This window comes from Monodelphis domestica, chromosome 6 (assembly GCF_027887165.1).
Source record: "Monodelphis domestica isolate mMonDom1 chromosome 6, mMonDom1.pri, whole genome shotgun sequence".
NCBI lineage: Eukaryota > Metazoa > Chordata > Mammalia > Didelphimorphia > Didelphidae > Monodelphis > Monodelphis domestica.
In genome coordinates this window covers 127,552,853-127,571,021 of record NC_077232.1, presented here as the reverse complement: position 1 = coordinate 127,571,021, position 18,169 = coordinate 127,552,853, and the positions used below count along the sequence as shown (strand labels likewise).

The 18,169-nt window shown below is 33.2% G+C and overlaps 1 protein-coding gene across 5 annotated transcripts in view; it reads right to left on the bottom strand.

The window, feature by feature from the left end:
* Nucleotides 1–503: 503 nt before the first annotated feature.
* The window catches only part of UBE2K (ubiquitin conjugating enzyme E2 K), a 90,222-nt gene continuing 72,556 nt past the window's right edge, over nucleotides 504–18,169 (bottom strand). For all 5 annotated transcript variants that reach the window (XM_007496544.3, XM_007496545.3, XM_056802551.1 and 2 more), the window contains 2 exons: nucleotides 4,900–5,028; nucleotides 504–4,536 (listed from right to left, as the gene is read on the bottom strand). In XM_007496544.3, the coding sequence (XP_007496606.1) occupies nucleotides 4,462–4,536; nucleotides 4,900–5,028 (204 nt within the window). In that variant the 3' untranslated portion in view covers nucleotides 504–4,461. The remainder of the gene's footprint in view (nucleotides 4,537–4,899; nucleotides 5,029–18,169) is intronic.

Below are 18,169 nucleotides of genomic sequence, written 5' to 3'. Positions count from 1 at the left end.
GAGAACTGTTTTCAGGGAAACATGCATTTATTATTAAGCATTCCCAGTGAAAAAAAATCAACATCTTTTAAAATGTGTATTTATTTTTAAAAAATCATTTGTGTACAAAAGTGTTTTGTAGATTTTATTCTCAAGACAAATCCCCACCTCCCCACTCCCACCCATCTTCCCCACCCACCAAGACAAAAGACACACATCCGCCTCCACTACTTCAATGCTATGTGGGTATTCTCCCCTTACAAGAAGTTTGTGGCTCAAAACAAAACCTCCTTACAAAATTCATTATCACTAACAATTTTTTAAAATTTGGAGATGCTAAGGAGCCAGGATCTTCCTGGCTAAAGTTGAATATTCCTATAATGGCAGAAAGGTTCCAGCAGACACCACAACAAAGCACCATCGGCTGCTGAAATCTGCAAAACTGATATATATTTTCAATAGAATTCCTTTTCTATTGAAAAAATGTCTTAAGTTACATTAAATAAATCTCTTTGCCCCAAAGAAATTGTCTAGTTTTTATTGTGATGCCTAGAAAAGGTAGATAACAGCAAGCAGACAAGGGTAACAGTACAGTGCAATGATTTGTATCCATTTATCCCCTAGAACCAATCTGAAAACTAGTGCCACACTTAATTATGTTGAAGAACACGGCTGAATTACCAAGCAAGAGGGAATACATCAACAGACATTTAAGCTGATGATCACATCTTTATGGCAGATCAGGCCAACAAAGCAATAAACAATAAAAATGGGGGGAAATTAGCTATTTTTAAAGAAGTTTTCTGATCCATTTTGCAATTCTGAAAATATTATCACATGGTACCATGTTTACATCACGGAAAACTCATACCTGGAAAAGGAGGCTATATATATCAGTACATACTTCAGGTTGCCTTCTTCCCCAGAAAGTCATTGCCTGACATTAAGCATTTATTTTTTAAATTAACACTAAAAACCTGAAAAGGTGAAATTTTAAAATTAAATTATTTTGTACACCAAAGTTGAAATTCCTAAACCTAGAAAAAGCTATTAAGACTAAAGATTTTCACAGGAATTCCATGAATTTAAAATCAACTGTGAACAAATGGCATCCTTTTGCACTTTTAAACATTGCCACTACCTGTATAGCCTATATACCTGAAGAAGGTACGGATCCAACCTGGATCCAACTTTCCTGGCCTAATTCACCTGATTTGTTTAAAGTGAAAGACTGTATTCAATTCCTGTGCTTTACCCCCAGAAAGAGGTGTTTGTTATCTACTTCGCTAGAGAGGAAAAGTGACAAATCCCCAGTGCGTTTTTTTAAAAGTCCTGTATCAGGTACACACTGACAGCAACGGTTTGCTTTTCACAGTAAGCAGCAAATGTCTCTCATCCACTACTATGTGCCCCATTCTGTAGTGCATAAACAAACCACACTTCTCCTTTAAATGCCAGGTCTTCACAGTTTTTTTTCTAAGAACTTTGCATAGTTTTTAAGCATAGCCAACAACTATATTAACTGCCAATATGATATGCTTCAAAATCACTCTAATTATTTTAGATACAAAGTTTTTCTCCCAAAAGCAAAATGCCAAGGGACTCCCTAAGTCAACTATACTGAAATTCATCTATTCTTGGAAGTTGAATGTATTTAAATGAACATATATTCACAACTATATGCATCTTTGGGAGTCAACTCTTAGCAGCTAATTTAGAACCAAATTCTTTTAAATATTTACATACTGCACTAATTCTTCTGTAACATATCTTTTTCCAGTCGTCAAAAAAAATTAAGTGAATGAATACTGTACAATCGACTATTCTAAGTCAGGCATGTTCCATAAAATTTGTACTTAATAATAAAACCTATTTAGTTGGAATGTCAGTGTTCTCTAGTAACTCTGCCTACTCCAAATAAGATTTGTATTTTTTTTTCTTTTGTAAACCTTTAAAAATACCAAATAACAAAAAAATGCAATTAGAAAAACATTTTCCACCTGGGCATCTCTTCATTCCCCAATAAATATTTTTCAAAAGTGCCATTATTCTAGGCTGGAGGGGGAAGAGAGAAAGGGAGGGAAGGAATGGAGGGGACAATTTCATCAATTTTGCAATAACAGTCAATTTTATAAACTAGATAGATATAATACAATATAAACAAAATACAAGGGAAGAGTAAAGAGGAACTATTGCAGTATTTAAAAGGTATAAGGTAAATTAAATTGTAGCCATGAGGATTTCTTTTTGGAATAATTCCTCAGTACCAAGCATAATCGCATCTTCAGACTTTCCTGGCAGCCTTGAAATAGTATCTGACATGTACTTACTGAATGGGGTGTCCATTTGAGGCTAAAGCATCTAATCAAAGGCAAGATTCAGCTGTCTTCAAAAAATGAAGGTGTGTAATCCTTGTTCTTTAACAATCTCCCAGTTCTCTCATTTCTCAGACAAACATTTGACTATTTTGATACCCTAGCAATATCTGGAAATGGTAAATTCAGCAGATGTATTTTAATTGGGGGAAAATGAAAAGAATGTTCACCATATAATTCTATGAATAAGGTTGTGTATCAAAAAAAAAACATGATTTGAGGTGTGACCAAGAAGAAATGGGGGAAAAGGTCCATAATTCATTACTATTCTAATGCCTCAAATACAAATTAATATTCTTTAATTGTTTAAAATAAATAACAAAAAAAATCATTTCCTTTGGCATCATCAGAAAATAACTGGGCTATAACATTAAAAGATGATTTTAGGAAAAATGTCATGCTTTAGCAAACACTATAGAAAAAATATGTGTTTAGTATGTTATGAACTAAAAGCTTACTGCTGATCAGGACATCCTAAGTTTTAAGAACTAGGTTCCCTTAAATTTCTTATTCTAAGCTTTTAATATATTTAATAATGGTTCTTATTGCTTCCAATATGAAGAATATAAAAAAGTCAAATGTTCATGGATCAAAAACAATGATGTTTGCATGTTTTAAAAATTGTTATGGTTTAGACTAAGAATCTGTTGGGGAATGGAAGCTTTTTATATAATATGCCATAACCTAATCCAGTCTGTCAACTTTCTTCATCTGACCTGAAAATTCCATACAATAGTTATATTTGAAGTATACGGCTGTTTGCATAAAGTTAGTTCAACATTCAATAAATGGTCACACTGATATCTGAATTTTCAAAACTAATAATTTTCAAACTTTTGAATTCAGGATGAAATGTCATTTTAATATGAATAAAAAGTCTGACTGTATGTACACAAGAAGGTAAGGTTTTCAATTCTTGTATTATCAGAAACATCATAAAGAAAGCTAGGTTTATAACACTTCTATTTCTTTCTATGTGCATTTGAAGTATGTACAGGAAAACATTAACACAGCTTCCATGTGTCAACAAGGGGAAAATGTAAGCAAAAGTGAAATTTTAAGTACCTGATAAGCAATCCCTACCAATAAATCCCAAAATAATAGAAAACTTGCAAACAGTTGATTGCATCAAAGCAAGTACTCAAAGAAAATCTTCAACTGCTGAGACAGTTTTTTTAAAAAAAAAAGTGTCTGAACAGCGAAAATTAAGTTATGTTCTTCCTGTTATTACAGGGAAACCACAGCATTAAGAATGTACTGGTTTTAGAAGAAAAATAATTAGTAGCCCCATTTTTTGCACCATCTCTAATACAGGAAAGTTCCAAGACTGTGTTTTAAGTATAATGACAAAATATTCCAAATATATCATCTGAAAATGGAACATAAGCTATTATAAATGGCACATTCTCAAACATAAACAGGGGGAAATAACTTCAACATTAGAATTTAGATATGTAAAATGAAGAGAAAGTATGTGTGGTGTCCCAATCCAATGACAGGGATGAAAAAGGTTCTGAATAGGTCACCATTTTCGACTTTGGGTAAATCTTGAATTTTCTAAGCACACAAATATTTAAAATGGTGCTCTTTTCAGCTACCAGGTTCTAAGAGGTCTAGCAAAGTACACGCATGCAAGTAAATTCACAGGCACAGAAGATCCATGTTAAAAACATTAAGGTAGCTGTGATGAATAACATCAACAATTTGGATGGCCTTAACACGCTCAAAATATTATTTAAATAATTATTCAACGAAAGTTTGAAGCAAACTCTTGCTAGTCTTGGTCACACTTCTAAATTCTAAAGTAGCATGTTTTGATGTTTTTCCATAGTCTTAGCTGAGCTCAAAGAATTTTTACACTATTTAGTAAGAAAAAAAATTAAAGTATTTCCCCTTTTTTAAATTTACACAGACGTTTAATTAGCTTTATTTACAGAGCAGGGTTTGTTTTTTTTTTCAGTCTTCAATCATGCCTAGATAATAATTAGGCAAGAATGCCAGTTTTAAAAGAATCTATGCAGAATTCTAAAAATAACAACAGATGGTGATGCTCCTCAAGAAGGGGGCAAACTGGACTGGACTACAGCAGCAGTTTTCTCTCTATGCCTCAGTTACTCAGAAGTAATTCTGTTGCAGTCTCTACATCCCATGATTTTGAAGACAAGGCCACTATTACTGCATTCTGAAAAGAAAAGAAATGGGAAGAAAAAATCAAATCCCAAAGAAACATTTCCAGAATATTTTCAATTACTGTTTTTGAACTGGTAAATCTTATGTAAAGTTTTCCTTCCCAAATATTTACCTATTGTATATAACTGTACTATAAGCATATGTAACAAATATAAATCTTTTAAAGCAAAGAACTGATTTAGTTGCTCAGATTTTTTAAAAAACAAAGATATATAGATAACTTTTTAGTAAACATCAAATAAAAATGATTGACAGAAAAAGTAAAGATGAAATCAGAAGCTTTTCTAGTCCCTCTCCATGCTACCAAGCAATAATAAAAATAAAACAAAAACTAGCATACATTGTAAATACTTACCCTATCAAAGCCCATAGCACATAGGTTTTCTATTTTTTTGGTGTATTCTGGACTAGAAACTGGTGCTCCAGCATACACATGTGCCCAAAGTCGAGCTGTCTGTTTGAACATTTCTGGATTTTGTTTGTACTACATGAAAACAAAAGGAAACAATATTTGGTCCAAATAAAAGTATCTATTAGTATTTAATAATTAGCATTTCGTTTGTTAATACTTTAAAAAGCCCGACCAAACTTCCAAGTTTTATTATGTAAGAAATAGTCTCAAAATGTTCCATGACAGCATAGAGGCCAATCTGGTATAGAAGAAAGCATGCTGGATTTTAAGTCAGGGACATAAGTACAAATCTAGGGGAAGATCTTTTTACTTCTCTTGAAGCTATTTCTTAATGTATAAAAATATGGGTAATAATGACTAAAAGTACCTACCTCACTTTGAAAGAACTTTGTAAATTTTAAACTCTGCATAAATTTGTTATTATTACTATTTCACAGTGGATTTCTCTTCTCTGAGTTTAAGTCTTTCCATCTTGTGTGATTCAATTATACCTTAATAAATCCTTCAAAAATCATCTGGCTCAATGTAATCTGGGAAAATCTTAAATTATTCTTTTTAAATCTCAAAAGTACCAAAGTATCATTAGGGTTTGTCCATCTAATAAATAATCACCAGGCTGCCTTTTTTTCAAATTATATACTTTTGAGAAAATCTTTTTTCTCCACTGCTTAGGAGGAAAGCTTTATTAATAGAGTTAAATACATCAAGTATCTTTTTACTCTAAGTTGTTGGTAATTTTTATATGACAAATGATTTTCAATATGACTTTCCAAGACCCAAAATAAAAGAGAAAATAATGAAAAACTTAGAATCTTGATTATAAGACTGCTGCACAATACTATTTATAAAGGGAAAAATCATTAAAAGGAGAAATATAGCTATGTGACAATTAAACATTGGCAATGGTTACCAACATTAACAAACTAAAAAACAAAACATGATGACTAAAAGCTAAAATAAAAATACTGTGCAAATTTAAGTTTCTAATGGCATTTCTTCCGTTACCATTCATTAACAGCATACTTATATCCCCCAAAACATCTTGAATTTTAAGAAATAAATATTTATTATGGCTGATTTCAACATTAATTACAGTTCAAATACCAATGGACATATTATATACAGGTAATTCAAGGAAAATGATGATTCTTTTGCAAACATTTGGAAATAAGTACATTAAATAATTTTTCTTTGTACTTACAGTCAAATATCCTATCTTGCATAGTAATATGAATCAAATGGCTTCTTTAAAAAACTATATATGTGTATATATATATATGCATATATACATACACACATTTTTATATGTACATATCAATTCACTACAGCAAACCTTTGGTAAGGCACTATTATATCAGGTGTTGTGCTAGGTACTGAGGCTATAAAGGTAAATATGAAGCAGCCCCTGTCTTCTTGAAGGTTCCATTCATAGACATGAAGAAGTCCACACAAAATGAAAAATACAAGATCAAGAGATTTAAAAGAGGGAGTACATTTTAGGAAAAGATGCCAGATAGAAAATGGAGAGTTATGTGTAAGGAGCAGTAAAGCCAGTTGGACTAAAACACAAAGTTCAAAAAAGTGTGGAGTAATATATAACAAGACTTGAAAAAAGCAGATTGAGGACAGGTTGTGAAAGGCATTAAAACCCTGAGAAGTTTTGCATGGGATCCTAAAGTCAAATGGGAATCACTGAAATTTACTACTGGGTAATTATCTTAGCAAATACATGATGGATAAGATTTAGAATTTAAAGAGATCAATGCAAAAGATACCAATGAGAAAACTAGTCTAATAGTGATGAGGATTTGGTGCCTGTGTGAGTGGAAAGAGAGTAATATGTAAAATGAGCTGTGTAGGCTAAAACAACAAGATCAACCAACTGATTAAAATGGAGGAAGAGGTAAAGGAAGAGTGAGGAGTCAAGAATACTATAGTTCTGTGCTAAAGGAACTGGCTAACAGGAAGGATGGCAGTAACATCAAGAAATAGTAATTTGGAAGAGAATGGTTTAGCTGAGTTGAGATTAATTAATATAAATGCTAACAGATTCAGACTTGATCCTACAGTTTCTTTCAAATTTTGTCAGACAAGGGTAATGAGAGGAGTTGAAATATAACCTTTAACAAGAAGACTAAGGGACCCAAGAATCAATTATAGTATAAAGTTAATTTGGTTTGTTAGGTGGTTAAGAATGGGAAAGGAGGAAAAGTACAGTTAGAAAAAAGAAGATAGCCATAGAGAATAAGGATAGAGTAGCTCATGGTTAAGAAGAAAAATCTGTTTAGGAGTAAGGCTGGGGAACAACAGAATAACAAAGTTGTAATCTGATGAAGTAATTCTTAAATTTTTGATTTTATAGATATTAGCAGCATCAATGTTATGACTATCTTCAGGAAGGATGAGAAGAGGAGTGGGTTAAATGAGGTGAAGAGTCAGAGGAATTGAAGATGAAAGTAAATGAGAACACATCAACATATTTTTCTGAAAGCAATTAGAATTTTTTAAATTATCATACAAACATTACACAGTGAAAGATAATCTTAGTGCCTACTACTAATTATTTCTCAGCTCATTCTTAGGGCCCATCAAGACTGAAATCAAGTAAAAATTCCCCAATGAATGCAGAAGTTGGTTGATATTAATGGTCACAAATACTAGTATTCTTACATGATAGGACAACCCCTCCCCCCAATAAATATGCCCTCACTTGCTCTTAATGTATACAAATTATTTATTTCAGCATTTTACTTGGGAAGTTAAACCAACCAGATGGAGTGTCAATACATATAGTATTGGATCATTTTGACTCAAACACTTGGCATACAAATAAAATATCAATCCTGTTTTCCTCCCAAACTCAAGTCAAAGGTAGGGGGAAAAAAATCTAAAAGTCTCCTTTAACTCTGTTTTAATCAAAATTATTCAAATTTATTTATTGCAAAATTAAAATTATTCAGTCCTAACTACCAGCCAAGATGTCATTTATAGAAAAGAGGGGAAATTGGGGGAGGGAAGGTCAGAAACTAAGCAGGGGTAAATAGGATAGAAAAATAAATCACAATGATCATAATGATGCAATTTTTTTTTAAACAAATCTCCCTAATAAAGATCTCCTTTCTCAAATATATAGAAAAATGAGTTAAAACAACTCCAGACCCCTCAGAATGGCTATTATGTCAGAAAAGGAAAATGATAAAACTTGGAGAGGATATGGGACATGAATGCATTGTTGGAGGAGTTACAAACTGGTCATTCAGGAGAAAAATTTGAACCTATGACCAAAGGGCTGTAAAACAGTACACATTCTTTGACCAAGCAATATCAATATTGGGTTTAAAGAGATTTTTTAAAGGAGGAGGTGGGCCAGAAGAGAGGACATATATGTACAAAAATATTTAAAGTAGCTCTTTTTAGAGAGGTAAAGATTTGGACGGTGAGAGATACCCATCAATTGGGGAATGACTGAAGAAGCCATAATATATGATTATAATGGAATATAATTATGTTGTAAGAAATGACAAACAGAAGGAACTCAGCTTGACTTGCATGAACTGAAGCAGAATAAAATGAGCAGAACCAGGAGAACATAGTAGTATCAGTAATACTTTACAAAGAACAACTGTGAATAATAGTTACTGTCAGTCTGAATCAATATCAAAGGAAACTTCCTTCAATTTTTCAATTTTTTTTCTATTTGAGTTGCCTTCCACAAAAGGATTAATATGGAAAAATGTTTTATGTGAATGCACATGTAAAATCTACATGAGATTATTTACCATCCCGATATTGGGATGGGGTGGGGAGCAAAAGAATTCGAGAATCATTATTCTTTGAAAAATGTTGGTGTTTACTTGGGTATATGTTTTGGGGTTTTGGTTTCATAAAATTGTTCACTTACAAAAATAAATAATATGGAAATAATGTTTAAATGATAATACATGTATTATCCAGATTGAATTGCTTGTCAGCTCTGGGAAGGGGAAGGGAAACAATATGGATCATGTAATTTTGGAAAACTTATGTGGAAATCTGTTATATTAAAAAAAAAGAAAAATGTTGGAAACTTTTTACATGTAATTGGGGAAAAATTAAATCAAATTAAGGACATTATAATCTAAACTAGTGGGGAAATAAGACAAATTTAAGAATATTGACAGTACAAGGCAGAATACATTAAGTGTCATTAGACATGAACTGTTTTTAAGAAGAGAATCAGGGGACAGCTCAGCAGATTGAGAGCCAGGCCTAGAGATAGGAGGTCCTAGGTTCAAATCTGAACTCAGACACTTCCCAGCTGTGTGACCCTGGGCAAGTCACTTAACCCCCATTGCCTAGCCCTTACCACTCCTCTGCCTTGGAACCAATACTTGCTATTGGTTCCAAGATGGAAGGTATGGGTTTAAAAAATAAAAAAGAGGAGGAGGGAATCAGAAGCAGAAAAGAATATCTGATTGAGAGAATCAGGCAAAGATTCATTCAACAAATACATATTCAACTTCTATTTATATACAAATATTCATTCAACATCTATCTATGTACCAGGCACTATGAACAACATAAAAAGAAAAATAAAATAATTGTTGTCCTCAAGAAGAGCTTTTAATGAAATACAGAATTCTGACTATATATAAGAAGGTATCCTAGACCAAATTAAAGCAGCTTAAGCAAAGTATAAAGATAAGAAAATCTGGGGAACAATGAGTATTCCCAATTTAACAACAATGTAAGATAGGTGAAGGGGAATAGTAAGAGATGATGAATTGGCTCCGTACTACAAAGGATGGTAGGTAGTATAGTGATTGAAGTACTAGACTTAAGAGTCTCAGCTTCTTCATTGGTAAAATGAGAACAATAGTACTTATACCATGAGGTTCTTCTGAGGATCCAATCAAATAAAACCCTTAGATCTTATCAGTCAATCTCACAAGTACTAATATTACTATTACACTAAGAAGGTCTTGAGTGTATTCTTTCAGGGAAAGAAAGTCGTCATGGTAAACTGAGTAAAATAGCAATGGGACAAGCAGTCTGCTTTATTAAACTATCAATAATATACAGCACGAAACTATATAGAGGTTTAAAGCAAAGACACCCATTAGAAGGCTACAATAACAGTTTGAAGAAGTAATTGGAGCGTCAACTATGGTGGTAGTAACAGAGAAGCATGAAAACAGGTAGAAAGATGACCAATAAAAACAAACTAGTCATCTAAAATCCAAGTTATAGGAAACATGAGAACTGATACTCTACTCCCCCCATCTTAGAGCTCATCATATCAGACAAAATATGAGGGAAACTCTTGATTTGGGGAGAAGTAATTTAAGAGTTTGTTCACATAAAGAATAGGTTCAGGATCATATTGCTAAAATAGTGTTGATTAAAGAACTCAATCCAACCTGGGGGATGAGGGAAGAGTTTTAACTGATGTGTTAACAGAATTCTATCCATAGCCCTGTTCTGCAAAATATTTTTATTAAGAACTTGGATGAAAACACTGATGGTATGTTTAACAAAAATTGTAAACCATAGAAAGAAAGCTCGGAAGGAAAACTGATCAATTAGATAAATCAAAAGCCAAGAAAACTTTTACCAAGGAGGAAAAAGGGCTGAACATATTAAGAAAATGTTTACTAGCGCAATCTTAATCTTATCCCATCACATAAAAAGGCATAGCCACAATATAACAAATCAACTACATAGGAAGAAGTTGGAAGGAGTGTGGTTGGTAAAAAAGTTTACCTGAAAAAAACCTTTGAATTTAATGAGTCATCAATATAAAATAGCAACTGAAAGCACTATATGCACTCTCCAAGACTCAACTAGAAGAGTTCTCTTCTTCTATGAATTCGATTTTTTTTAAACCCTTATCTTCTGTCTTAGAATCAATAAAGTATTTTGGTTCCAAGGCAGAAGAGCAGTAAGGACTAAGTAAGAAGGAGTTCTTCTATAAACTCAACATACCTTGTATAATTTGAAAAACTTAAAAAAATCTTTATCAATGTAAAGATCAATTATGATCCTAGAAGACTGATATTCAATACAGTGTGCTTCCCACCTGTTCAGTAAAAGGTGATATGATATTTAAAAAGGTTAACAGAATGAGGCATACATTTGTAGCAAAACAATTGTGTGTGTATTGGTTTTACTTTACTATACATAATAGAGGGCAGAGCTTTTACTATATGGAAGAGAAATTAGGAGTCCCAAGGACCTGTAAGAAAAATTTTTTAAAGTCAACAATAGGGGGCAGCTGGGTAACTCAGTGAATTGAGAACCAGGCCTAGAGATGGGAGGTCCTAGGTTCAAATATGGCCTCAGACACTTCCCAGCTGTATGACCTTGGGCAAGCCACTTAACCCCCATTGCCTAGCACTTACCACTCTTCTGCCTATTGGTTCCAAGGCAGAAGGTAAGGGTTTAAAAAAATAAAAATAAAAAAAATAAGTCAACAAAATAAAATTTTAATACAGAGCAGGAAATTCAGAAAGGGATTATGAATAAACAGGGGATTGTTGGTATTATCGTGTTAAATTTAACATATGCTTTTAAATATATATATTTATGATTTCATATGCAACCCTCTGTCTTTTTTATGTAGAAATAACTGTGGTTTCTTGTTTAATAAATTCAAAATGAAAGATAGTTTCAGGGGGAAAAGTTCAAACACCTTGTTATAAGCACTTTAAAAATTAAATTTGTTTTAGTTATTTATGTATCAGTTTTATCTTATTAGCCATTTAAAAAGGCACAGATCTTCCATACCCTCTCTCTCATCCTATGCCAAGCAGTTTTTAATGATAGCAGCTAGTATTTATATAGATAGCCCTTTAAAGTCTGCAAAGAACTTTACAAATGTTATGTCATTTGATAGTAACAACTCTGAGAATAAAGTGAAATTATAAACCCCATATTTTTTTACAGCTATCAATGTCCAAGTCAGCACCACCTAGCAGTGTTATTAAAAGCTCTATAAGCTGAAAACAAAGTAGAGGAAAATCAAAAAGTAAAATGTTTCAATGTGGAAAAAAGAGCTTTGACATCTCTAACAAGGGATATATAGTTAAGAAAAAAGAAAATTTCATCAGTGAACAAGGAGGCTGCCTTCAGCTTCTTTTTACAATGAAGTCTTTAAAGTGATGTGGAAACAAGACTGAAGATGATTAATAGAGGTGGCTAATGTATAGTTAGAAATTCTTGAACTCCTAAACAAAACTACATTACCCAAAGTTCTTTTCTATATTGCTAGAATCCTTTTTCCTTTAACTGCGTCCCCACATTTTTCATGATTGGATTTAAGTGGTTGCAACTCCTTCCTCTCTCTCTTTTGAACCTGCAACCAGGCTGAAGTCAGGCAGTTCTTTTGTTTTAATTGTTATTAATAAAACTTTATGAAATATAATACTTAGTTGTGATTATTTTTAAAACCACAATTTGGCTTACCATGAAGGATATACGAATCCTCAAAAAAATTTTTTTTGAGCAGACAGTCTTACAATAAAGATAGTAAATTTGCCTGGTTGCTGCACACCATGAGGATCCCTGGCAGTGCTTTCCTGCACTCCAGCCCCGCCCTGCTGCCTGCTGTTTCTCCTGTCCATCTGCTTGGCCAGGATTCCTCACTGCTCCTCACCCAGCTTGGAGCCTCTTGCTGGGACCAGACCCACCACAAGAGCCTGCCAATCCCAGTCATTATTTTTCCACAGAAGGTGATATATGAAAATCTTTCTGCCCCAATCCCTTTCCACACTCCATGTGTGTGTCTCTAGCCTGCCCTAACCATTTTTCAGTGTTGAAAAAAGAACCCCATTCAGCGTCTTTCAGGAAAAAATGCTATTGCAAAGCATGCTTGAAACTCTGAAACAACAGTTTGAGTTGATAGAGCTAAAAAGTGCAGTTTGGATCTGATTAATTCTTTTCCTGGGACTTTTTTTTTTTAATAATATTTTATTTGATCATTTCCAAGCATTATTCATTAAAGACAAAGATCATTTTCTTTTCCTCCCCCCACCCCCCATAGCCGACGCGTGATTCCACTGGGTATCACATGTGTTCTTGATTCGAACCCATTTCCGTGTTGTCAATATTTGCATTAGAGTTTCGTTTAGAGTCTCTCCTCTGTCATGTCCCCTCAACCTCTGTATTCAGGCAGTTGCTTTTTCTCGGTGTTTCCACTCCCATAGTTTATCCTTTGCTTATGTATAGTGTTTTTTCTCCTAGATCCCTGCAGATTGTTCAGGGACATTACACCACCACTAATGGAGAAGTCCATTACGTTCGATTATACCACAGTGTATTAGTCCTGGGACTTTTTATTTTCATTGGAGATATCCCACTTTATTTCCTTCTGAAATATTCCTTCCAACTTGAAATGTTGTGTCCTAACTGCTCTCAACATGCAGAGTGGAGATTCTGCCCTGTGCTTCTATGAGGAAATTGAGACCTCTGACAAACAAAATCAAAATGGATAATGAATACTGGGGGAGGGGAAGGAAACTTTAAAAGAGATCTGGAGGCTTATTGCTAACTATTTTGAGTTTATTCTCCTCCTATGATAGTGAACAAGTCTATTAGGATTGGTGAAAAGGATTTTGACTGCATGGCCTGTCTACATCTCCTCATTGGTTTATATTATTGTATTTACTGATTGCTTTAAGGTTTAAATTTTTTTTTTAGTTTATCTGTTTTAATTTAATCAATCTTTCTGTTTACTGAATCATTTTAAGCTACTATATTTTGCCTATATTGATCTTTAATTTGTACCTTTATCTCTGCTAAAAAACAAAATATCACTGTATAAGCCCATGAACATCTTGCCTAAAACCCTTGTCACTAGATCCATTGCTAATTGTCACATAGATGATGATGGATGGATTTCAACAAAACTGGTTAAGTTACATACAACCTTTAGAGAATTTAATAAGCTAAGAATTTAATTGTAATTTTAAGGGGACTTCAGAAATAATTTCACGTTATAACTAGTGATTTCTGAATGGATATTTTATATGATTTCTTGATGATGTTCTAGACCCAAATAAGTTTTACTTTGTTTAAAAATATGTTGCCAAAGTTGAAAGATTTGCTACATCTGTAAAAATTGTGACAAATATCCATCAGATCATAGGTTTTTTTTAATGTCATACAGCAACTTGTGTGAAATATGATAGTGGGTTTGTTTGCTATTTTAATTAACTGGGTTATTGTGAATTTTGGGGACTTTGGTACTTCTCTGAATGTATATATATCTACTGTGTTACTGTTTTATTCTGAAAATCATCTTGTACTCACACATGGCTGACACATTGATTTTAAGCTATATATTTTTGATTTTTAAAACTTTTTTAAAAATAACCTTTGATTTTTTTATTGCATGTGCAATATAGTATCTGAGTTTTATTTTTTCTCTCCTTTTTGTATTTGAAGCACATGTCAACAGTATTGAGATTTTTCTTTAACTTTTTTTATTTTGCAGTAATGTTTTAAATATATTTGCTCTAATATTAACACAAGCCCCAAAAGCTTTAGACTATAAAAATGATGCCACTGATTGTTTAAAGGGACTTTGCTTAATGATTCTGTCTGATTCCAGGACAAGGTAATACAAAAAGAGCCATTGCACAGTGCCAAAGAAGCACAAAGGTAAACTGTATAGTGTAATCAAGCACTAGGTCAAAGAGACCAACCAATCCTGATGGGGTTGATGTAATTTTGAGCCAAGACACAAGGACTTGAACTTGTTTGGGGTTCAAAGTTGCGATTGTTTAACATGTGTTAAAGGCACGTCTTCCTTGTCCCACATTCCACAAATTATCTCAAATTTGGCTCCTACCTGGCTCGTATAATCTAGTCCCTTTTCTGTCTTTCATAGTGTGGCAAACATTCTGTAGTCCTGGCTACTGATTGGGTAAATGCATAACTGCTTAAATAATTTTAATTGTGCCCTGATTCAAGGACCTGTTAAAGCTGTGTTTTTCCTTTACTTAAGATTTTTTTTTTAGACATTAAGACTTTTACATTTTGTATTTCATCCACAAGTTATTTTTCTCTTTTATTTGGATTTCATGTTTTTTTTTTATTTTCTTTTGCAAATTGATTCATATACCTCATAACACAGCCATACATCCCTGAGTGATCCCTGTGTTTGTTATTCTTCACCTCAGGGGGGCCAAGTTATTGTTGTGAACTTTGATTTAAATTTGAGCAATTTTAGGATAAGAAACTTGCTACCTCCCAGAATCTAGAATGTCCCATAAAGATAGATGCCTGCAGAGACCACATGCTGCACCAGAAGATCCAGAGTCAACTTTGGGAAGTGAATTGAACTATGGAAGGTTGAAATGCCTTTGTTTTGAATATATACTCTTATGCCAAAGGGGACCACCTCCAAATTGACTTCTGTCAACTTAGTAATCATTGGTTTTATTCTTTTTTTCTCCCTTTTATCCACAAATTATTGCAATTTATAAGTTAGTTAGGTTTCCATGATCCTTTTGGGGAGACTGGTCTCCCCAGCAGGGTCACAGGGGGGCTGTATAGTTAGAAATTCTTGAACCCCTAAACAAAACTACATTACCCAAAATTCTTTACTGCATTGCTAGAATCCTTTTTTCTTTTTCCTGCGTCCCCACATTTTTCGTGATTGTATTTAAGTGTCTGTAACTGCTCCCTCTCTCTTTTGAACCTGCGACCAGGCTAAAGTCAGGCAGTTTTTTGTTTTAATTATTATTAATAAAACTTCAAAAAACATAATACTTAGTTACTGATTATTAATTTTAAAACCCACACAAAGGAAAAATAAGAGATGACAATTGTGTGTGTCTGAAGGCAGAGGAAAAACAAATAGTAAGTAATATAGAAGAAAAGAAGATAGAACAGAATTAGGTAGTTGAGTATAGGAAAGGAGGAGATGATTGTCTGGAAAAGGTCAGAAAGATCATGAGATAGATATAAAGTTCAAATGGAAATACATTTAAGTGTGCTGTGATATTAAACTAAGTCTCCATTTTTTTTTGGCTGATGCGAAAAAACAGTAATATATGCAGTTAAAACTTATATCACAACTGATTTATAAAAAGCATTTCAAGACTGAAAAATGGTAATAAAATGAGCCACCAGTTATAAAAATATATTTTTTAAACATTTGGATATGCAATGTCCCTAAACCCCTATAAAAAAATGTACATTAAGGCATGCTTATATCTATAGTGTTTTAGATTTTCAAAAGGAAATTGCTAATCATACTAGATTGTAAGCTCACAAAGAGCAAGTATAATACCTTAGTTTTGTATTGCCCCAACTGCAAATACACTATAAGGGCTTAGCAAATATAATTTTTATAATGATCCTTACAAAATTATATGATGAAGGCATAGTAAACACTGCCATTATCATTTTACTAATGACTCATAAGAGCATAGAGCCTGCATTAAAAACTCCTCATTTTATATTTTAGGTAACTATGATCCAGAGGAGGCAGGTACCCAAGGTCACAGAGCTAGAAAAAGAGACAGCTTAAATTTGAATCTGGTCTCCCTCAATTTCAATTCCAAGACAATTTCCATGAATTTTAGGATTACAGATAAGAATTGGAAGGAAGCAAAAAAAAGTGATCTATTTTACAGATAAAGTGAGGTTCAAGGGAGGTGCAAAAAAACTTACTCAAGATCACTAATTCAAATCTCATGACTCCTCATCCAATAACCACTGAAAAAATACACTTGTATGGTAAAAGGAAAAGAAGTACTAAAATTCTGGGGCTTACTTTTTATACTTTCTCCTTACCCACTGACCCTGCCTAGAAGATTCAAAAATGATGAGGGGGGCGGGAGGAGGGGAACAGCCTGGAAAACATGGAATTCTCTCATTTTTAAAAACTGTGTATCCTTTAATAAAATCATGTAATCTTAGAAATGGAAAGGCCTTTAGAAATCACAAAAATTCCTCACACCACACTGTTTTCTGACTTTTCCTCTTTACTTCTCCCTTCTACTCTTCTGATCTTTCATTTAAATCTGCTTTCCCCTAGTTTAAATCAACTCAAAAAAAAAAAAAAGCAAATTTGAATTCTCTGCATCATAACCAAAATTAACCATATGAAAAAAGTTGAATGAATAAATATATTTCACTTCTTTCCTTATAGAGATAATTATTAAGGTATTCAGATAGTGTCAGACACAGGTAAAGTATTGGTTGGTTTTACTGAAAATTTTTTCCTCTCTTAGAAACAGGGGATAATAAATTGGGAAGGAGAGGGAATGCTATAAAAACAAAATATGTTGTATAAAGACCCAACCCTCAACAAAGTTAAAATCACACCTTTGGGAGGGGGGGGGGGAGGTAATGAGCAGTTCAGTAGCAAAGTTGAGAGCCAAAGTTTTGAGACCAGAGGTCCTGGTTCAAATTTGACCTCAGATATTTCCTAGCTTTGTGACCCTGAGCAACTCATTTAACCTCAATTACCTAGACCTTGCCATTCTTCTGTCTTAGAACTCATATGAAGATGGAAGGTAAGGGTTTTTTAAAAATCCCACTGGAAGAAGAAAATATCATACTACTTACTAAGAATGCAGCAAGATCATATATAATTGAATGCTAATCTGATAATAGTACTAACTATAGGTCTGACCAGGCTACTCCTCTGCTCAAAAATCTCTTTTGAAAGAACTTTTGGAGTCGATTAGGATGGATGCAGATCAAAGCATACTGTTTTTCACAACAGCATATTTATGGTTTTATTCCTGGGTTTTGGTTTAGTATGGAGTATGCTCTTACAACAATGACCAAAATGGAAGTATGTTTTGCATGATAATATATATATGGCCCAGATCAAATTGCTTATCAACTCTGAGTGGGAGAGGAAGCCAGTTTAGTTCTTATAATTTTGAAAAACTTATGTTGAAAATTATTATGACATGTAATTGGGAAAACAAAATAGCTTTGAATTTCAAAAAACCTTGATTGTCTCTTTACTGCCTTTTTAGAATTCCCAAGTGGAATACAAGGTTGTCCAAAATCTCGAACTGTCTTCCCTTTTGAAGTTTATCTCCTGGGGCTATCCTTCCATGAATTCTAAATCCTATCCAAACTAACCTATTTTCTGTCCTTGGAATAATTTTCCTTTTATGTTCCCTGTCATCTCGATGAATGTCATTGTTGTTCTTAATGCTATTCGCTATGTTTTCCCTACTTCACAAAGTAAGTTTACTCTTTAAAA